Consider the following 23,516-nt stretch of genomic DNA (forward strand, 5'->3'; position numbering starts at 1 on the left):
CTTTTTAGGGCCCCTCTAAAGTCTACTTCTAAAATCTGTGGTATTTCAAAATCCAGGTAACTATGAAATGAACTTTGTTATTTAAAATAGCAAATATTAAGAGCAAAGCAAATGTATATGAAAATGAGTAAAAGCTGACCTTGAAAATCATGATTTATTTTCAAAACTTGGTAGAGAATACTTTTTATTTTAAGGTATTATTGTATTGTCATTTTTACCAGTGTGCCAACTTCTCACACAGCAAAATGACAACTTCGTAAGATAGCATGGCATTACGAGGTAAGAAATAAGAAGACTGAGGTCTGAAGCCCAGCACTGCCATCTATATGACCTAGGAAAAGTTATTGTAAATGTCTAGGCCTCAGTGCTTTTTGGCTAAACCATTTAGATACTTAATTAGCTTTGTGTTTCAGTTAATGCCTATCTCTTAAATAATAGTGCAATAAAAAGCTTTCTTATAATTCTGCAGTACAAAAGTATTAGTATAGATAGTGATACTTCCAATTAATAAAAGGTCAGAATGCAGCAAACTTAGCCATCCAGAACAATGTTACACACTTGAAAATTGAATATAAAGACTTCTGTCCATGAAGACCTCTGCAGAAGGAGGAAGTAGAACTCTATCTGGTAGAGAGAGCCATTTGCCCACCAAAATGGCTTTCCTACATTTCCCAAACTATGTTAGAGGTGGCTGTGACCAGATTACTGGATTCTAAGGCAAACCTATGACTGGGACTGAAGTATGTTACATGCACAGAACAGGTGTATTTTCCCCAAGCTCTTTCCCTCTCTGCCAGCTGATTGGAGAATAGTACTCAGAGGCCCTGGGAGATGGCCGATCCTCAAGACGAAGAAACCTGTATCCTTGAATCACTATTTGGAAATCTGCCTCCTGAACACCCACTTTGGGCCAGAAGCAAGAAATAAATTTCATTTGTGAAAAACCATTGAAATTTAAGATTTGATATTTGAAAAAATTCTTTTAATGTTTATTTATTTTGGAGAGAGAGAAAGAGACAGAGCGTAAGCAGGGGAGGAGCAGAGAGAAAGGGAGACATAGAATCCAAAGCAGGCTCCAGGCTCTGAGCTGTCAGCACAGAGCCTGACATGGAGCCTGAACTCACAAACCAGGAGATCATGACCTGAGCCGAGCTGGACACTTAACTGACTGCACCACCCAGGTGTCCCAAGAGTTTATAATTTAGGGCAGCTACCCTAACACACACATTAGCCTCTTGGAATCATCTACATCACGTGGGCAAACTTTTTCTGTAAAAGACCAGATAGTAAATATTTTAGGCTTTGTTGGCCATATATATGGTCTCAATCATATATTCTTTTCCTTCTTTAATATGACTCTTTAAAAGGTGAAAACTATTCTTTGCTCCCAGGTCATACAAAATAGGTGATAGGGGCATGATTTCACTGACCCCTGATCTAGGCAGTCATATGTAAAATTGAGAAGGAGAAATTGTTGGTAGTATATAGAAGTGATAATTGAGGGCCCAGATAACAATGAAAATAATAATGATCAAAAAATTAACATTTATCGGGGCACCTGGGTGGCTTAGTCGGTTAAGCGTCCGACTTTCGCTTAGGTCATGATCTCGCAGTTCATGGGTTCGAGCCCCACGTCAGGCTCTGTGCTGACTGCCAGCTCAGAGCCTGGAGCCTGTTTCAGTCTGTGACTCCCTCTCTGCCTGACCCTCCCCTGCTCACGCTGTCTCTCTCTCTCTCCTAGAAATAAATAAAACATCAAAAAAATTTTTTTTAAAAAATTAACATTTATGTAATGCATGTGACAGATACTGTTCTAGACGCTATAACTGTATTAGCTCATTTAATCTTCACAAACCCCTGTAAGTTAAGTACTATCACCATTTCACATAAAGTACAAAGAGGATAAATAATGTGTCAGTTGGTCGTTTGGAACCAGGATTAGAGCCTGTCAGTCTGGCCCAAACCCAAGTTCTTAGCTACTACATTGTGCTGAATTCTGATGTTCCATTTCCTACTTTTTAATCATGGTCATTTAGGAGCATTTGGGGAAAAAGCAAACACTGTCTCAAATCTCTACAGCCCCACAATGGTCTCTTTAGTCAGTAAGAAATGATCTTATTATATTAGATTAGCAGGGAAGAATATAATACATTTCAGATGCCTACTTAGAAATTTTCAATTTTAAAGGATTGAAAACAAAACTTTTGTCATTTGAAGAGGCAAATTTCTTATTTTCTGAATGACATCAAAACAAGGTATATAAATTTTTTTTTGCTGAAAGTTTTAACTTGTAGAGCAGTGCTGTCAAACTTTAGCCTTGGGCTGCTGGAAACCACCTGGAAAACACAGATTTCTACCTGGTCCTCTGACCTCTCTATCCCCACATTCGGAGGTCCAGCATAAGGATCAAGAATTTGCATTTCTAACACATTCTCAGATGATGGGGACACTGATGATTTGTGGCACTGATTTGTGCTGATTTGAGTAGCACTGCTATAACCGACTCTCTTTTCTGCCTTTGATAACTTCATTCGTACTCTTGTGATGTAAGAAACATTATTTGAAGTATAAAAACAAAACTGGAGGTTCCAAGGCCTGACAACAGATAGAGGAAAGGTTGATAGTACAATTCTTTCTACAGGACTCCGTGTTCATTATAGAAGGAAAAAATGACAGAATTCAAATTTTACCTAAAGGTGAATCTGAGTTCTTATACTTAATTCAGGCATAGAAATTTTACTCTTTAGTGAGTGATGTTAGTAACATGGTTACATATTTTTAGTATTACTGAAATCAATTAGCAAACGCCAAAGATAATCTGACCTATAACATGAAGAACCAGAACTTAATAACTTCAAAAATTTTCATTACTTTGAAATTCTGTGATCTTATTAAATGAACATGTATAAAATAAAATAGGGGCAACCCAGCTGGCTCAGTCAGTTAAGTGCCTGATTTCGGCTCAGGTCATGATCTTGCAGTCCATGATTTTGAGCCCCACATTGGGCTCTGTGCTGACAGCTCAGAGCCTGAAGCCTGCTTCAGATTCTGTGTNAAAAATAAACATTTAAAAAAATTTTAAAAAACACCTAAGGAAAACATACCTCCCAACTGTTACAAACAGATGGTAAGGGTGAAGGTTTGAAGAGCATGTGAAAACCATTTAGACATAAACTTGTGCTCCAACTCTTTAGAGATCTCCTACCTGGCCTCTAAATAGCGTCCAGTAATCAGCAGTAGACCTCTCAGTGCAATAAACGTATCCCTTCCCCAGCAGCGGAAAATACCAGAAGAAAAATGAGGTAAACCTAATAGAAAACAGAACAAAGTAATATGTTAATAATACACACACAAGCCTATGAACTCCATTACTAGAGGCCAGTTGCTTTAAGCCTGGGGGACAAGAATGAGCTGTAGGGAGTCTGCAAACCCTCTAAAATTATATGCCAAATGTGGGATGCATTTATACCTACACCAAGTTTTGTGTGATGAGGTTCCATATTCTTATTACATTCTTAAGAGAATCCATCATTTTGAAGATATTAAGAATCAAGACTGGAGAGGGATACTTACCTGAACTGATTAGAATGTGAGTATTTAGACACAGATAAACTTTCTTTTAATACATTAAAGTTAAAGGTTGAAATCAGAGATCTAGTATTTAACATATAAACAAACAACACAATATTAATAATATATATACTAAGTAACACAAGTGGGAAGTTTAATAAAGTGAAAAGTACACTCTCCAGATATGAGAACAGCCAAGTTCAAGAGAGATAGAGCTATGCCATATACTAATGATACATTTGAAAAGATTCTACCTGCAATTTAAAGGCAACAAATTAACCTAATTACAAAATGATTATCTTAATGATACATAATTGAACATGTTTATTAATCTATCAGTCTATAGTCAAACTTTAATACCAAATTTCCTATTAATTAAAAACAACTTAAGAAAGTGTTACACTTTGTTAGCCAGTTTTTACAAATGTAAATAAGGATTTCAGGAGCTAAATAACTTGAACATTCTAGGTAACTGTAGTCTTTATGCATGAGAAAGATAGGGTGATTGATGGATAAAGTCTATAAATTTTATACTGAGTTTGGTTTCTTATAAGACATGTAAAAAAATGTACCAAAAATTTTTCAGTAGAAAAGTAAAGGAAATTAGCATTCCACTCAAAAAAGAACTATGCTAAAGTATAAATATAACACATTTTTCAGGAAGGGAAAATTAAGCACATAAGTAAAACGTATACAGTGTTCATTCATAACTATCTTCTGAGCACTTAACGCTCTCTGACATTACCTTGTTCGCTTGTTTTCTGGTTTGTTGAATGAATGTGTCTCTCCCTAGTGGAAAATAAAATTCAGAACAACAGAAACCTTATCTAGCCTGTTTACCAAACTATACTTATCACTAAAAGTTGTAACTGGTAAAAAAAAATTATAAAAATTTATTGAATGAATGAAATAGAAGACTAATTATAAAAGATAAGTTGGGGGTGTCTGGGTGGCTCAGTCAATTAAGCATGTGACTCTTGATTTCTGCACAGGTCATGATCACACGATTCGTGAGATTGAGCCCCACGCTGGGCTCTGTGCTGACAGCTCAGAGCCTGCTTGGGATTCCCTCTGATTTGTCTCTCCATGCTGGTGCATTCTCTCTGTCTCTCAAAATAAATAAATAAACTTTTTTTTAAAAAGGTAAATTGAGAGGTGAAAGAATTTGACTAAAATAAAAGAAAATTTTGGCCATTCTTAAGTATACTTCACAATTTAAGTTTCTGCTTATTGGATCTTCACCTTCTTGGAGCAGACATTGTTTTCTATTAAGAAGGATCGGAACTAGAGGTAACATTAGACATTTCTTTTCTACGCTGTCTCTAAAATAATGGTACAAAATTTCTCTAAACACGTTGTGTATTATCTACACATGGTTTATATATGGTTGATGATTATGACTTTGATGATGATGAGGACAGTGGTTAACATATATAATACCACTCTACGCCACACAGACTTTCTGGTATTTTAACCCATTTAACACTTTGTATGAAATATGAGTATAGATAGATTTAAGGGTGAATTTCAGTTACTATGTCCTAAAGTACAGGCAATTTGTCTTTGGTAAGGAGTCAAAACTATAAAATCTCTAGCATTGATATGGGAAATGTTTGTACTAACCTTTTGACCTCTAAGAGTACAGGACTTACAGATCACATATCTTATGAGTGATTTCTACCTTGTCAATTATTATACAATTTTACAATGATAATTTTTTGGTATTACTGTCATCCAAGGCCTTGGTATTCATTTTAAAATGAACCCCAAAAAAATCTATCTGCAAAAATGAGCACAGTCCTGTATTTTGTTAGTATGTAGTATACTAGAAGGAAATACCAAAACTTCTATGTATATATATAAACTTGTCCTTTTAGTTTCTATTTTTGTTTTCACTGTACCATATTATATCAGATATCATACCGATGTATCATCTATGATACCAGTATATCAGTATATTTATTTTGGGAGTGTTTAACAACAGCAGTGCATAGTCAAGAATGTTGAGATCACTACACTGTGCAATAGGCTTCTAAGCACTAGGCTTTAAAACCAAATTCTGCGCATCAATTTTTTTACACAATGACCCAGTTCAGTTTCATAAGCACCTGCATGGATTCACAGGGGAAATTAAGTACCAGGAGGAGATGAAATAGTTGAGTGAAAATCTAAAAGATGATTATATAACTAAAACATTCAGAGGCTTCATATGATCATTCTAAATGAAAAAGTTTCTTCTTTAGTTGTCAGGGCTTATGAAGTCTTTTTTTCTGGATCTGAGTAGATGAAAACTTAAGGGTAAACAGAGAAAAATCACATAAATATTATTATTTTCATCCTGCAATTTGGTATTTTTCAGTTTAGTTTGGAAAGTTCTAAATTCAGTGGGCTTAAATATTAAGCACTTTCTTGAAACAGTTTGAAATATATTAAAAAGAAAATAAAGCCTGTTCTTTAGCCTGTTTTGCTTACTTAGATTTGTTACTTGATATAGGTTTTAATACTACTTGCAGGAAAGGATGCCAATAAATATAGTTGAAAGCATTTTATTGCAATTAGACACATAATAAAAAATTATTTAACATTTGTTTTGTGTGTTTTTTAATTTGTAGAGGATCTTTCCATTGTCTCTTGGTAATTCACAAGGTTGAGTTAATTTTTTTAAATATTTATTTTTGAGAGAGGGAGAGAGAGAGAGAGAAAGAGAGACGGAGAGAGAGACAGAGAGAGAGACAGAGAGAGAGACAGAGCACAAGTGGGGAAGGAGCAGAGAGAGAGGGAGACACAGAATCCGAAGCAGATTCCAGCCTCTGAGCTGTCAGCATAGAGCCCGACGTGGAAGTCACACTCACAATCTAGTGAGATCATGACCTGAGCTGAAGTTGGATGCTTAACTGACTGAGCCACCCAGGTGCCCCTTGAGTTAATTTTTTAAAGTGGGAAAGAAGTGTAATATAATGTAAAAGAGTAATAAAACAAATCTGATAAAAAAAAAATACAAAAGAGTAGGAGTTGGAAAAAACAGAAACATGTTGGGGTGCCTGGGTGGCTCAGTTGGTTAAGCATCTGACTTCAGCTCAGGTCATGATCTCACGGTTTGTGGGTTTGAGCCCATGTCAAGCTCTGTGCTGACAGCTCAGAGCCTGGGAGCTTGCTTTGGATTCTGTATCTCCCTCTTTCTCTTACCCTCCTCTGCTCACACACTCTCTATCAGAAATAAATAAAACACTAAAAATTAAAAAAAAAACATGTAGAAGGATTAACGAGCCACAATGAAAACACATGTAAAAAAAACACCTGTTGCATACTATTAATTAAATAGTAAGCACAACTGTTAGTCTTACAAGTGAATAGCTATGAAATTTTACTAAGCAGTCACATAAAATCTTGGGTAACATCATGAGTTGTTTTTTTTTTTTAATAGTCATTTTCCCATAGCTTTTCCTCTTTGAAAAGTATTGACTGACACATTTTAACCTGTATGTAATTTCTTACCTGCAGCTAGAGACACACAATATTGCTCCTTTTCTTTTGTGATCTCATTTAGTCTATATGGCACATCCATAAGTGAAGGTGAAAGACGTGGCAGAGAAGGGCATTTTCCTACTCCACACATTTGCACTGATCCCAGCGAAAGGTGTTTCACAAAGGTAGAACCATTCTGAACAAAGCTATAACAAAGCGACCGAGTTTAATTTTTTTAATGTTTATTTAATTTTAGATGAAAGAGAGACAGAGTGCGAGCTGAGAAGAGAGAGGGAGACACAGATCCAAAGCAGGCTCCAGCCTCTGAACTGTCAGCACAGTCTGATGTGGGGCACAAACCTACAAGCCATGAGATCATGACCTGAGCTGAAGCTGGATGCTTAACTGACTGAGCCACCCAGATGCCCCCAAAGTGACCGAGTTTAAAATATTATTTGTAGAGGGGCACCTAGGTGGCTTAGTCGTGTAAGTGTCTTACTCTTGATTTTGGCTCAAGTCATGATCTCACGGTTCGTGAGATTGAGCCCTGAGTCAGGCTCTGTGCTGACAGTGCGAGTCTGCTTGGGGTTCTTTCTCTTCCTCTTTCTCTGCTCCTCCCCTGCTTATGCACATTCTCTCTCTCTCCCTCTCTCCTGTCAAATAATAAATAAATAAACTTAAAAAAATATTATTTGTAGAAATGAAAAAATGCGGTATGAACACTAACTTGAAATCTACTCTTAACAGAATTAAGGTGTGCAATGCAATACTGCTATTCACAGACACAATGGTACACAGCAGGTCTCTAGAAATCACTCATCTTGCATATCCATTGTTTCAAAATTTTTTAGCAGTATCCTTTAATTTGGTTTCTTTCAAAGTCTCCCTACAAAGATGTGTAACAATGGTAATACTGGTTGAAAACATTTTCAATTTGGTTAGATTTCAGAACTGCTTTCATTTCACACAGTATTACAGCTGGCTTTAAGTCCAAGGCCTTGTTGTGCCAGATGCAAGGATTGAAGTTTTGTTCTTTCTGAAATGAGGCCCAAATCAATTGGGTGGCTCTTCAATGGCACATTAGGTCTGTAATTTCATTTTAGGGAAATTCATCTCTGAGGGCAGATTTTGTTCATAATAACAGCAGAATAATTTTTTTCTTAATTAATGAAAAATTAGAAAGATAATTATATACGCATACTCTAAGCATTATCTCCGTTAACAAGTCAATGAATAAGTAGAAACAAATAACATAAAAACAATTGAATCTTCCCATGAACATTTTTATTTTTTTAGCTTTACCGAACAGATTTTAATACTGATATTTGTTTTTGTATGCTCCAGATTAAAGGATGCAAACACATTTACTATCCACTTCTAGACCTTCAGCTCTATGAGTCTATGACAATTCTTTATGTTTTGGTCTTTCAAGAGTGTGTATAAACTGACTGCATATGGTTTCTGCACAAACATGCCTATTTCCTCAAGCTTTGTTGGGTTTACCTTGACATCTGCTTCCATGCTGTGTCCAGGAGCGTGGTGTACGCACCAATCAGTATAGCATCAAAGTAACACGGGATAAGATAGCGTGGGACCTGCTTCAGGTAGAAGAACATAGCCTGCAACCATTTACCAACCTGTTATAAAATAATATAAAAACTTGATTTGGTGTGTTTACAGGCTGGATGCATTTTAAAAGGTAAATACAAACATGGAACTCTACTATCTAATAATCTATCAGCTAGATTTCCATTTATTAGTATCAGAAGATGATGAGGAAGGGAGGGGAATATTTCAGGTTAGAAAATAGTGTTAACTTTACAGATACCATAATAATATAGTCCTTATTTGTGTCCTTGTCTTCTTCAGCTAGAATACAGCTTTACTTACTTCAGCAATAGTTCCTGATCGTGAAATAAGCCGGTTACTGACATAGTCAATCATCCAATCTCCAGATCTCAGATTATCACAAAAGGGGTGTCCCAAGTCATTCTTTGGTCTTATTTCTGCCAAGACTGACATTAATCCTGAAAATTCATAGAAATATCATGCTGTTAATAGCAGGGGCAACTTGTTCCCATAGCCTGGGCCACCGCGTCCCAGTGATTTGGGGCGAACGCATGTAGACGGAGACACCAGGGCTGCAAAGGGCATGGCTACACTTCCCGTGGCTGGAGACAAGTGTGGCAACCGTGGCTGGACCTAAGACACAATGACATACTGAAGGGGACTACTGTCGCAGGAGCCATGCCAAGCTTGCCAAGATTCTTAACTTCTGGGACTCTTTTTGTTCTTTTCAATTTTAATATTTTAATAGTCAAAGGCAACTAAATGTCATAGTTTCCCTCCCCTAAGGCACTGGGGGGGGGAAAACTGGTAAGTCTGTGTCTTCTCATGTTGAAAAGTGATGGATTCATTAATATTCAGGCAATCATAGGACTGGTTTCAGAGAGATCAAGAGCATCTCTGGTTACAATCATAATAAAGCCTCCTTTGGAAAGAATCTTTGAAATATAACAAGAGGTAGCTGGGACTCAACAAACTATCAAAGTGAATATGTGGGCATATTCTTAAGTAATACTCAACAGAAACACCAGAATTCCTATGCATTCATAGCAGATTCTGTGATTTCAGTGACAAAACAATAGTACTTCTTTCATTGCCCAAACATGTAATAATTTCCACCTTAAAAATATTATACTGTTAGCCTCACCAAGTTCACTCTGATTCAATGTCTTTATATACTTAGAATTTAATTTTACTGTATATGTAGCATGTCTTGAGAAAATGAAAAGATAAATATATAAGTTTAAGATGCAGTTCTTTCTCTTAAGGGGCTCACAACCTTTTCTCACAACCTTCTTTGGGAAACAAAGCTTAAAATATAAAAAAAAAAAAAAACCTGAAAAACAAGACAGTGTAAAATAACATTTCACTTTTGCCCTAGCATTTTCAGGGAAGGCAAATATTGCTCAGCAAGTGTGAGCTCCACTTGTCACATAATGGTGACATGATGGAGCAGAGTTTTAGAAAAAGAGATCTGATACATCAGTGGGCTGGAATGATTTGTGGAAGAGGTAACAAGAGGTTGGAAAACTGGTTACTTGGTTTTGCAGACAGGACTTAGTCTTTGAATAGTGTGCTAACTACGAAAATAAAAGAATATGGTGTATCAAAGAGAACAAAGAAAAAAATCCATAGTCACAATTACTGATTGAATAGTGAAGATAAAAGGGATGGATCCAAAAATAGATTCCAACATGACTGAATATATTATTATAAGAAGTAGAGAAGAAGAGAAGGGGAATGTTGCTTAGGGGAGAGAAGGTCAATGAAGTTGTTTGGTTTGATGTAACCAGATATTGCTATTAAAAAAAATTTTTTTTAACGTTAACTTATTTTTGAAAGAGAGAGAGAAAGAGCGCACGAGAGCGTGGGGGAGGGGCAGAGAGAGACGGAGACACAGAATCTGAAGTAGGCTCCAGGCAAAGAGCTATGCTACTGGTGAGATCTCACACATAAGTGGGGAGATCATGACCTGAGCTGAAGTCATTAGAGCTTACTAAATTACTAAAATAAGGCAATATATTCCACAGGCCAAGTAAGAGGAATAATAAATTAATGCAATGGGTATCTAGGGGAGAAAGAATAACTGTGAAAATTAACAGTTAAGGAATGTTTTGTGGATGATGTAAGATTTGAATTCATCCTTAAAGATGGTTAGATGGACAAAGAAAATAAGGAGTTGCAAAGGAGGCATGATATATGAGATCCTATATGAACCAGGAACATGTGTGATAAACCAAATTTCCTAGACAAAAATCCAAGAAAAATTTCCAACCAGGTGGGCTAAACTTATAATTAAATATTTAGTTCCAAAGTCTGTCTTACAACTACTCTAACTACATAATATTTTATTATAAGTTCTCTTTGTAGGATAAAACAAATATGCAATGAAACAAGACTTCCAGTTAGATGAAAAAATAAGAGGAACGTGTTACAGTTACAACCTACTCCCATTTGGGGCCCAAATAAATCTTCTCATTTAGTCTTCAAAAAAGGCCTATGAATTAGACAGTATTAGTCACATTTTACAGAGGCAGAAATTTGAGCACAGAAAAGGGAAATTACTTGCTGGAGATCATGAATGACTAGGTAGGAAAGCCACAGTTTGAACCTAAGCAGTCAAATTCTGAACCCACACTCTTATTTCCATAAAGAAGATACCATATGACCCTTAAAAAACCCTCCAAAGGCTTAACCCTCCTTGCCTTTGCCTACCTTGAAGGCCTGCATATTTAAGAGATGACCAGTTTGGGATGTCATAACACCCTCCACCATCTTCTTGTTCTTCCGCCTCACATCGGTAAAGCACCTGATTCATCTCAGCCAAAGTTAATTTAGAGGCAATACTATGAAGTGGAAAATTAAGAGAACTGGTTAAATACAGTAAAATTTCACTTGCTGCCAATAAATCTAAAGAGGAAAATCTAAATCATACCCATGAAGTGTCTTAGCAATATATGTTTTAGGAACTTGGCATTATAATGTATGTTATAAACAATATACATTATAAATATTATTAAAGGATAAAAATTCTAAAATTTTTCTAAAAAATTCTAAAAACTGCTAAAAATTCAGTAAGAAGTAACACTTTTTCCAAACCAAAAAAAAAAAAAAAATCAATTGTCAAATTTTATTACTTAGAGTATGCTAGAAAAATTTTTTGGTAGCTACAACCTTTTTCTCACAAATTTACTTTTTTAATCTTTCTAGTTGGGCTTAGTTTTTTCTTTTCTTTGTATTCTATGTGGGACATCAATAACTTTTTATGATAATTATCTTAAAATCAAAATACTTGTCAAAGACCAGTAAAGGGATAATCACAAGTCATAGTTAACACCTTAGAAATCACATCACATCTCCCTCCTTTTCCTTTTCTCCCTTCCTCAGGTTGCATTACCCTTTGGTTGGGTTATTCAGGAAACCAGGATTTTCTTAGATAAAGATGCTTCTTGAGAGTAGTCGGAAGGAAGTGTCTATCTTTGGCTAACCTTTGTCCAGGTAGCAGTGAGACTGTATAACTGACTACACCTGAATATAACCAAAACTCTACTTTCTTGTAAGTCATTTCATTTTACCTAACTGAACACACATCCTCCTGAATTGTATGTGAACACATATCCTCTTGAATGTACTTCCTTCCTTCTCAGTTCCGTCTCAACTTAGAAAATTACCGTTGGCTGCGCTGTGTTCCCCATCTCTGCCTAGACTCTGCCCTCACAGCCAGGGCTGACTTTTCCTTTGTCTGCAGTTTGTGAATCAAGTTTGACCAAGTCAGTCAGCAGTCTCAGTACCAACTCCATTCTAGGGCAATATTTTTCAACATGTAGCCTGTGAACTTGAATATGAATACCCTGGAGCTTATTAAAATGCAGGTTTCTTGGCCTTGCCCCAAGATAACCTGAGTAGGTCTGATTTATAAGCATTCTGCAGAAACACAAAATTGCTTCATCACAGGTTTTTTTTAGAATGCAACTACTTTTCTAAGAATAGTCTGAAGAGTTAATATCCTTAATGATAAAGACAAAAAGTTGAACACAACAAAAAATGGACTGGTACATAAAATGATATTTCACTGATAACCAATGAACAACAAAAAAAATTTAGCTTGGGGGCTCCTGGCTGGCTCAGTTGGAAGAGTCTGCAACTCACTTGATATTAGGGTCAGGAGTTCAGGACCAAGGTTGGGTGTAGAGATTGCTAAAAAAATAAACTTAAAAAAATTTAGCTTAACTAATATTTAAAACAAATTAAGATGCCACTTTAAAGTAGTTTATGTTTACCAATTTGATCAGTAATAGCTAACACTCATTGATCACTTACAATCACCTTACAATCACTGTTCCAAGTGTTTTACCTAAAGAATCTTCGTAACTGTTTAAAAGAGGCACTATGATGATATCTATTAGGTTGCTTGCACAAGGTCTTACTTCTTACAGCTATGAGAGTCTGAAATTAGATTCAAATGCAGGTTGGTTCTATACTCTATGCGCTTAACATTACATTGTTAACAATATATTAACAAATGGTAATGTATTGAATTGGTAACAATGTTAGGTAATGGACACCCTTACATAGAGCTGAAACTATTAATTAATCAAATCTTTCTTGAGGATATTTGGCAGTTTTAAAAGCTTCAAATATATGGCTGTAGCCATATGAAGAAATTCACTTCTGGAAATTTATTCTAGTACTTATGAGAGCAAACATATATTTGAACATTTATTATGTGCCATTAACTGCTAAGTGCTTTCTATGCATTATCCTATTTAATCCTCACAACATTTAAGAGGTAGGGACTATTATCAGTCCAGTTCTTCAGGTGGAAACACCGAGATGAAGAAAACCTAAATATATTGTCTAAGATTATATTAGGAATGGTGAAGCTGGAGTTAAACCCATCTAAATTTCAAAACCCAAATTCTTTGATATTATGTGGTATCACCCAGTAAGGGAATAGTTAGTAAGGGAATGACTAAGAATCTATGCAAAGATGAATGTAAAAGAAAAAAAAATACATAATAGGGAATTCTTGGAAGTAGTTTAGATGTCCAAAAACTAGAGGCTGAGTAAATAGATTTTGGCATAGCCAAATAATAGAATAATATACTCTCCCCTTTATTTGGTGTTTCAAGTTTTTATTTAAATTCTAGCCAGTTAGGGGGTGCCTGGGTGGCTCAGTCGGTTAAGCGTCCGACTTCGGCTCAGGTCAGATCTCACAGATTGTGGGTTCGAGCCCCGCATCAGGCTCTATGCTGACAGCTCAGAGCCTGGAGCCTGTTTCAGATTCTGTGTCTCCCTCTCTCTCTGCCCCTCCCCCACTCATGCTGTCTCTCTCTGTCTCAAAATAAATAAACTATAATAAAAATTTAATAAATAAATAAACAAATAAATAAATTCTAGCCAGTTAGCATACAGTGTATGTTAACTCTAGCAGGGATAGAGTTTAGTGATTCGTCACTTACATAAAATACCCAGTGCTCATCACAACAAATGCCCTTCTCAATCCATCACCCATTTAGCCCACCCTATCCCCAGACCACCTCCCCAGTACAGTCTCATTTAAAAAACGATGTGGTATGGAATATGATGTATGCAACTCAGCCTCAAATAGTTCAGAAAAATTGTGTGCATGTGCATGTGTGTGTATATAGAGCTGTATGTGTGTATCTGTTTGCATGTATCCACCTACTGCTACGTACAGAGAGTGCATGAGTGAGAGACTGCACATGCAAGCATACACACAAAGGATAAAACATTAGGACAAAATGTTAATAATAGATGATGCTGATACTACTAGTCCTTGGACCACTGTCTGAGTAGCAAGGATATAGGGGACTCTTAAAACTGCTTAAATCAGGCTTGTGGTAACTGATCAGTTATTAAAATGGCAAATCTCCATACACTACTTACACAGCAAAAGGAATTTTTAAAATAGGATCTGCGTTGTCAACAGCAAGGCTTCCAGATTTAAAGTGAGGACTGAATTGTGTCAGGTGATTTCGAAGAATTCCAACAGCAACTTGTGCATGTGGATCAAGACTAACTCTGAAAATGTTAATTAAAAAATGGTTACTTTTCAGGAATGATTTATTCAAAATTAACAGGTATGCAATCTATTTTACAAAGAAAGGGGCACCTGGGTGGCTCAGCTGGTTATGGTCTGACTTCGGCTCAGGTCATGATCTTGCATTCACGAGTTAGTTCACTGAGCCCCATGTTGGGCTCTGTGCTGACGGCTCAAGCCTGCAGCCTATTTTGGATTCTGCATCTCCCTTTCCCTCTGACCCTCCCCTGCTCGCACTCTTTCTCTCTCAAAAATAAACCAACATTAAAAAAATTAAAAAATAAACTCCCCCCAAAAACAAACAAAGTCAACAGTTTGAACTCCAACATACCTGAATATAATAACACTTCCTGGAGACAAGTTTTCAAATTCTATTTCTTGAATATATTCGTTGGGTCCTTTTGTGGCAACTCCAGCTTGTTTCACAATTTTACTTTCACTAAGCTTGAAAAAAATATTGTATAAAACCATTTAACAAATAATTCTAATGGCCTTAAAATGGTTAACACACTAGTAAGATGAGAGTTCCAAATACCTGAATATGTTCTCTAATTTCTACTGTGATATTCGGCATTCCATTGATGAAATGCTCATCCTTCTGATAAGGTTTTGTATTTCTCTCAATAGTTCTAGCTTCAAGAACTACTTCTTCAATTTTGCCTAGGGATACATAAAATGTTAATGAAATTTCATATTAAACCACCTGAAGTTAGGAATTGCTAAAGGGATTTTAAAATCACTTAAAGTTGAGTATGAAATATCAGTCTGAGAGTAGATGATTCTACTCAAGATACATTTTTCACACAATGTTTTTGTTTTTAAAATCATAAATCAACAAAAATTTATTTGAAAACAGATCTTATTCAAGTAATAATGGCTTAGTACTTAGGAACAATATATAACCTTCTTAATTTTGAGCAGAGAGAAAATAAATCACTTAAAAGACATATTAAAAAATGGAAAATTTCAGAAATACAAAAAGTAGGGAAAAATTTAAAAAACCCAGGTCCTTACTTCCTAGTTTAAGAAAACATTACAAATGTGTACCTTTTCTTCCCCTTCCGAGGTAATCACTACCTACATTTTGGCATTCATTGATCCGGTGCACTTTTACTACATATGTCTGTTTTCCAAAACAATATATTTTCCTATTTCCAAGTTTCATTAAAGTGGATTCAGATAATATACATAGTTCTGCAACTTGCTTTCTATTAAACAACACTGTATATTTTAGATTTGTTCACACTGCTACATTAGCTGCAGCTCATTTGTTTCAAATGACAAATAGTACTCCACTGTATGAATATACCAAATATATTCCAGTATTCGTCTTCTAATAAAATACCTGAGAGTTTTTCAGAGATATACCTAGGGCATAAGTGCTGCTGAGTCAAAGGATATATAAAACTTGAATTTTATTATTTATTATTTTATTATTTATTATAAAATAATTTAAGCTTTAAGCTATTAATCTGACAATAGTAACAATACCCNTTATTCAAAAGAAAAAATTATTCCAAAAAAATTATTCCTAATGTATATTCAAAACTTAAATAAGAATACTGCTAAACATACAAAGAATATTAAAAAAGAATACTAACATAATAAAATATGAAATACTGAACATAATGAAAATCACAATTTTGTGGACAAAATGGGGATGTTTTAGTAATGATTGGTGACCAAAACAAAACCTGAGACAATACTGTACACACTGATTACAGCCATGTAAAACTATATATGTACATTAGCAATAATTAGACAAGATTACTGAATAAACACTTGTAAACAGTTAAAAATAACTACTGAACATTTAGTCCTAAAACTATTCAGGTTGATAATTTTTAAAAATTGGAGTCATACATATTTAACAACTAGCAACCAATATAGAATACGATTGTTTTTATAAGAATCTTCATCTACCCTTATAAGTGATAGATTGGGACAGCTGTTAATATGCACAGGAGAATGTTTTGCTAGAATATATGCTATATAACAGTAAGTAAGGAGATAAAATATACACATTTAGAAAAAGAAATCTAGCAATAATAAGGGTATATCTCAGGGATACATTTTATAATTGTCAAAGAAGAGATATGGAAAGACTATAATTGCCATATGTTCACAAAAGAGAGAAATTATTCAGTACTTAGAAAAGGTTTTTCGGGGCGCCTGGGTGGCTTAGTCGGTTAAGCGTCTGACTTTCGCTTAGGTCATGATCTCGCAGTTAGTGGATTTGAGCCCCGCGTCGGGCTCTGTGCTGACAGCCAGCTCAGAGCCTGGAGCCTGTTTCAGTCTGTGACTCCCTCTCTCTCTGACCCTCCCCTGCTCATGCTGTCTCTCTCTCTCTCTCCTAGAAATAAATAAAACATTAAAAAAAAAAAAGGAAAGGTTTTTCAAGGGAGGTGGAACTTTAGTTCTTGAAATATGTGAAAAATACATATATACAGATATATAAGTGTTAATAAGACTACTTGAGGACCAATGAAAATACCTATTTGGTTGAAATAGCGGAGTGACAGAGGGCTAGGAAGGTAGCTGAGGATAGATTATGAAGAGACTTAAATATTAAATTATTTTTCACTTTGGTTTATATATGTATGTATATACAAGCACATACACAAATACACACTTAAACACACTTACAAATATACAAACACATGAATATACACATATATTTCCTGGGTATAAAAGAAATATATGTAGGTTTCATATAAGTTAGGAAATATGGGAATGTATTAAGATGAAAATAAAGCTATTTCACAACTCAAAAAATATTAATATTTGAGCATATTTCTGTCCAGGTTTTGTTCCATGTAGTAAAAATGTAAGTTCCCCCAAATTAATTCCTTTCTTCTTTTCTTTAAGGTAAGCTCTATACCCAACATGGGGCTTGAACTCATGACCCTGAGATCAAGAGTCACATGTTCTACTAACTGAGCCAGCCAGGTACCCCAAGAAACCCAAAATTTCAAATTTTTTTTCTCAACTACAGCTATACTTGCAATGTGTTATAATATATGCTATATAATGACAATATAATATGACATAGTACATTAATATAACAAAGTAATATAATCACAGTAATGTTTTTAGATTGCATTACCAGGGATGCACATTTGAGGCACTTCCTTGCTGTAAAATGAAGTCTTAGGATTCCTAAAAGCAGTTCTAGACACAGACACGACAGACTGATGAATACTGGGTGAATGTCTTGTTACTGCCACTATGTCTTCATCAACCTGATCCACATACACCTGAGAAACAGAAAGATATAAAACATCAGCACTCGAACTGGGAAGACTTAACTCTGAAATTAAACCTTAAGAAACTGACAAAATTTAGTTTCTTGCCTGAATGAAACCCTTGGCCCCAAGCTCTTGATGAAGTTTATTGATAGCACATCTGGCTGCAATAATTCCACTTTGGAAATTAACTTCACTTGTATTTGATGGAGACGTTCCGGGGTTCCACTTAGTATAAAACCGTTCTTCAGAAACCACTGAAATCTAAACAAAGTTAAAACTTAGCCATGTATACATTTTAATCATAATGAAAACTTTCGGTAAAAATGCTCAATGTTGTTGGCCATTGTGGATTAAAAAAACAACAACATGGGCGCCTGGGTGGTTTAGTCGGTTAAGCGTCCGACTTTCGCTTAGGTCATGATCTCGCGGTTCATGGGTTCGAGCCCCGCATCGGGCTCTGTGCTGACTGCCAGCCCAGAGCCTGGAGCCTGTTTCAGAGTCTGTGACTCCCTCTCTCTCTGACCCTCCCCTGCTCACTCTCTCTCTCTCGCTCTCCTAGAAATAAATAAAACATTAAAAAAAAAAAAACACATAAACATACCTGATGAGGCACTAATTCATCATAGCCTTTAGTACTTCCACTAGCACAACATGCCATAGAAACAATTGTGGTACTTGGGAGAGCATCATATTCTGACCTATGCTAGAACACAACAAAAAAAAATCCAAAGTTTATTTTCTTTTAAATGCAAAGTGAAGTAAAGGATACATAGTTATATATTATAAGACATCGATATGCTTTAAAGCAAATAAAACATTAAAAAGCTATGTACCATAATCACTTATAAATCTAAGATATGATTTTGAGGTATGTGGATATTATTGCCACTAAATATCAGAGAACTAAATATCAAAACATTTACTTATTTATTTTTCCTTTTTCAAGTTTTTGTTTAAATTCCAGTTAGTTAACATACAGTGTGTAACATCAGTTTCAGGTGTAGAATTGAGTGATTCATCACTTACATACAAGACCCAGTGCTCATCCACAAGTCCCCTCCTTAATACTCATCACCCATTTCATTTAGCCCATGCCCCTACTTACCTCCCCTCCAGCAACCCTCAGTTTGTTCTCTATACTTGAGTCTGTTTTATGGTTAGCCTCTCTTTTTTTCCCCTCCTATGTTCATCCATTACATTTCTTAAGTTCCACATGAGTTCAGCAAAATAAATAAATACAAGAAAGAGATTAGATGCTTACCACTATAGGACACTCATTATCATGGGTAATATCCATAAACAGGGCATGTGCAATAGCTGGCATTAAAGGCCTCAGACAGGGCTGAACAAAGGATCCGACAGGTTCTCCTCCATACCTATAAACTAATCTGCCTTCTTCATGGCTATTATATGCACTCATTGCCTCTGCAAAGTATTACAGAATATTTTAACAATCTTCATTATTATTGTCCAAGAAGAGGTTAGGTTTCTTATAACCAACTTTCCAAAAAAGGCCACATATATATTATAGAAAATAAAACTATAAACATTTAAACAAATGTCTATTAGTTTAAGTGACAAAAAAGTCTTCTCTGTAATGCAGCTGAAGAAAAGGCTTATGTAGGTAAAAGGGAACATATGTTGTTTATTAGGATGTTGGTTATATAAATCTATGCAAAAAACCCTAAAATTATATCATCTGTCCAAGTAGGAGATGAAAAACAGATTCGTGTATTTTCAAAACTGAAAAATACTTTTATTCATGAGTCATCAGTTCACCCTACTGGTCTTTCAATTTAAAATGAGATATTTTGGGGACGCCTGGGTGGCTCAGCTGGTTAAGCCTCCAACTTGGGCTCAGCTCATGATCTCGTGGTTACTGAGTTCAAGCCCCGCGTTGGGCTCTGTGCTGACAGCTCAGAGTCTGGAGCCTGCTTCAGATTCTGTGTCTCCCTCTCTCTCTGACCCTCCCCTGCTTGTACTCTGCCTCTCTCTCTCAAAATAAGTAAATAAACATTGAAAAAAATGTTTAATGAGATATTTTGCCCCAAAGTGGAAATTTTCCCTAATAAAAACAGACTGAGTTACAGAAAATTTTGTATAGAGTATTTAAAAGAACATTAACTATGTTTAAAGTTACTAAACATTGTATGTAGAGCTATTAAATGCTCTTAATCTACTTAAAGAAAAACTAAAGTTTTAGATGGGAAATACACTTCAAGAAGCCTACCTCTTATTAGGGAACTAATGCCCAGTCTAGTGACAAACACATTGTCCAGTTCTTCGCTTCCTGTGAACAGTTCGGCTACTACATACAAATTGGGTTGCAATTTCCTAGCAGCATCCAACATGTACTGCAAAAAGCACAGTCACAAATGTAACACAAAGAGAAAAGCAAGTAGGGGGAAGGAAAGGAGGCAGGACTAGGCATGGAGTTGACATAGGAAAATATCGTGGAGCAAGACAGAATGGAAATCCAAGAGGAATTTCCAAATAAATTTAATTGTACATATGTAAGAAAACATAAAACAGACCAGTACACACAGGAAACATGAGAATTTATAAAGAGAATAAAACAGTTAAAAAGGAAGATTAGAGTTTGCAAAGATATAGAGACACAAAGGGGGGGGAGGAAGAAGAAAAATGTTAGTGTCACATTAAAAAATGTAAACCATACTGCTATGATTCTGTTAGGCTTTCCCCCTGCTTTATGTGTGTTTTGTTTTTAATACTCTAACCAGACTATCAATTTGCAGGCAGTTGACGAAGCCATTAATGGGAAACTCCCTGCTGGTGAATCATTTAGCTAATGCAAAGATTAGGTCTGACCAAACTAAAGCTAGCTTTCCCTACAGATGGTAATAACTCTTAATCAGAAATTAAATCAGTTCCAATTTTTTTCATATAACATTTTTAAAAAGGTTAATAAAATAATTGAAATTCTATCAGCTAACAAGTAGAATCCTAGATGATTTTGTAACTCAAAATTAAGCAAACTGAGTTTTAATTTTCTGTCTTGTCATAATAACAATCTTAGAAATACACATATTTTGCTGTTGCTAAATGTACAATTTAAAAAAACCCTTTGCTAGTTTTTCTTGTTAAAAAATGTGCTACCACATTAACTAATGTTCACTAAATGTTTCTAATCAAATCAATTTTTCATGATAGGACTTGAAACATATTCATTATAATATGGCTTTAAAATAATAGATATTTTCCAGATAATCACACCTTCTGAAAGAATAGTAAGTTGTCACTAGGAAGTTATCAAAGGTCTTATAAACAGGATGAAAATTGTGTTTTCAAAACTGTATTAGGTAGATGATAATGCTATAAATTTTGGCACTGTTTCAGTTTCTGTAAAAAAGCCCAAAGAGGAATAAACAACCTTTATGTTTACACTTATATTTTTTATAAATAATCAATAATTGAATCAAAGAGGCTAAAACTAACTTCACTATCCTGTAGTTAGTGCTTAAATAATAACATAATATGTAACAAGTGACTTCACAGTATCAATATATTAAAAGCAACCTAAGAATAACAATAAGACAAATTGAAATTTATATACTATTGAAATATTAATATTTAAAAGTTAATAGTAAAATAGTAATAATATTTTAATACTATATATGACACTATGGTTATGTATACATTATCAGAGACAGTAAGATCTACTTCCCTAATTTAAATAAAAATATTAACCTGTCAAACATTTTATAGCCCAGTATTCCATAACAACTGCATCAAAAGATTCTGTTACAATTGTGAAATTGTGCCAAAGTGTTAAATACTCCCACCAAATCAATGCCAGTGTCCATTTGGACTAGTATTTGTATGTTTTATTTAAGGAAAGCGATGAAAGAACACTACATTTCTTTTCTTAACGCAGATGAATTGTTTTTCTGTACCTCGGCTACATGAAGGGGTGTCGAGTGGCAGTTATCCAGACGCACTCCCTGGAAATAAGTCGCAGTTATTTCAGTGTATTTTCTCATGTGTGCCCAGAGATAAGGACAGTCGTCTGGTTTATTCCCATAGCGCAATTTGACGCTGTCTCCCCAACAAATAAGTTCTCTCCTTAGATAAACATCTGAACCTGTTAAGAAAGGAGTTGGCTTTCAGTGGTTCAAGAAATAGAATAAAATCAATTACTCCAAGGAAACACTGTTTTTATTTTTTATTTTATTAAAATTTTTTTTTATTGTTTTATTTATTTCTGAGAGAGAAACACACAGCGTGAGCAGGGGAGGGTCAGAGAGAGGAGATACAGAAACGAAAACAGGCTCCAGGCTCTGAGCTGGCCGTCAGCAGAGTCCGACGCGGGGCTCAAACCCATGAACCATCTGATCATGACCTGAGCCGAAGTCGGACGCTTAACTGACTGAGCCACCCAGGCGCCCCTAGGAAACACTTTTTAAATCACACTATTTCTACCACAAACCATATACTGGTAAAAATTATGTCTAAAATTATGTCTAAAATGGTATCAGTATCTAAATTTATGAAGTTTTAAAAAGTTAACATTAATTTATATCTCATATCTATTTCACTAAAATTCTAGCTTATAGTCTCTTCCAGAAATGTATGCTTGATGTCAAAAATTCAAGTTGCTTCCAAAAGGGAAACAGTAATAGTAGCATCATAGGTCCTTTGAAGACAGAGTTCTACAAAAACATTTAAGCCTGCCTTTCTACCTTGTTACTCATTCTTGGCAATAGGTTACATTACACCCACAGCATACAGCAAATGCCTTTTTCATTTAGAATAACTAGAAAGGAGAAAACAGAGATGATTAAACCCAAAGTATGTTCTTGTTTAAAAAATGAGATTTTTTTTAAAAAATATTTTTATTTATTTCTAGGAGAGAGAGAGAGACAGCGTGAGCAGGGGAGGGTCAGAGAGAGAGGGAGACACAGACTCTGAAATAGGCTCCAGGCTCCGAGCTGGCAGTCAGCACAGAGCCCGACGCAGGGCTCAAAGCCACAAACCGCGAGATCATGACCTAAGCGAAAGTCAGACGCTTAACCGACTAAGCCACCCAGACACCCCTAAAAAATGAGATTTTTAAATTAAATTTAATGTCATTAAAATAGACTTCTGAAATGTTAAGAAACAAATATATTGATGGGTTCCCAGCAAAATTCTTCCTGGCAGAGAAACAGCTGTAGAAAAATAAAATGCTAGGAGAGAGAGGGAACCTAAAAGCTGATTCTAGTGTAACTACTGTTCAAAATACCTTAATACACCTCTGGCTACTGAGTGAAAATCTCTCTTAAGGCAATATAATTGTAATAGCAATAGTTTCAAAGGTATTTTAAAAATGTAATAGATTAAATTTTTAACCCAATAAAATCTTACACAGAACCACAATATAAATTAGATAAAAGCCATTCTAGTTGAGCATATGAGGAGAAGGAGGGGAAAGAAGAGGGAGAGGAAAAGATGAATCCCATCTTTTTGTCAATCCCTTCTCTTCTCCTTCAAAGTATATGGTACCTCTGTGATGAAATAGTTTAAGAACCATTAGCCTAGTGAGGAAAAAAAGTCAATGAAACCGTTTATATTCTGAGCTTGCCATAAACTTTTCTTTCCCTGTC

The 23,516-nt window shown here is 35.3% G+C and overlaps 1 protein-coding gene across 2 annotated transcripts in view; it reads right to left on the minus strand.

Annotated features, from left to right (window-relative positions):
• The window catches only part of AGL (amylo-alpha-1,6-glucosidase and 4-alpha-glucanotransferase), an 82,587-nt gene that overhangs the window by 26,289 nt on the left and 32,782 nt on the right, over window positions 1-23,516 (minus strand). For both annotated transcript variants that reach the window (XM_077746057.1, XM_077746058.1), the window contains exons 12-25: window positions 21,828-22,015; window positions 20,144-20,267; window positions 19,175-19,338; window positions 18,515-18,616; window positions 18,019-18,174; window positions 17,772-17,922; window positions 15,201-15,325; window positions 14,997-15,109; window positions 14,512-14,646; window positions 11,317-11,447; window positions 8,926-9,062; window positions 8,539-8,672; window positions 7,066-7,241; window positions 3,206-3,308 (exon numbers count right to left, since the gene is read on the minus strand). In XM_077746057.1, coding sequence (XP_077602183.1) covers window positions 3,206-3,308; window positions 7,066-7,241; window positions 8,539-8,672; window positions 8,926-9,062; window positions 11,317-11,447; window positions 14,512-14,646; window positions 14,997-15,109; window positions 15,201-15,325; window positions 17,772-17,922; window positions 18,019-18,174; window positions 18,515-18,616; window positions 19,175-19,338; window positions 20,144-20,267; window positions 21,828-22,015 — 1,939 coding nt within the window. The remainder of the gene's footprint in view (window positions 1-3,205; window positions 3,309-7,065; window positions 7,242-8,538; window positions 8,673-8,925; window positions 9,063-11,316; window positions 11,448-14,511; window positions 14,647-14,996; window positions 15,110-15,200; window positions 15,326-17,771; window positions 17,923-18,018; window positions 18,175-18,514; window positions 18,617-19,174; window positions 19,339-20,143; window positions 20,268-21,827; window positions 22,016-23,516) is intronic.

The sequence above is a fragment of the Crocuta crocuta genome, unplaced genomic scaffold, assembly GCF_008692635.1.
Source record: "Crocuta crocuta isolate KB4526 unplaced genomic scaffold, BGI_CrCroc_1.0 scaffold48, whole genome shotgun sequence".
Taxonomy (NCBI): Eukaryota; Metazoa; Chordata; class Mammalia; order Carnivora; family Hyaenidae; genus Crocuta; species Crocuta crocuta.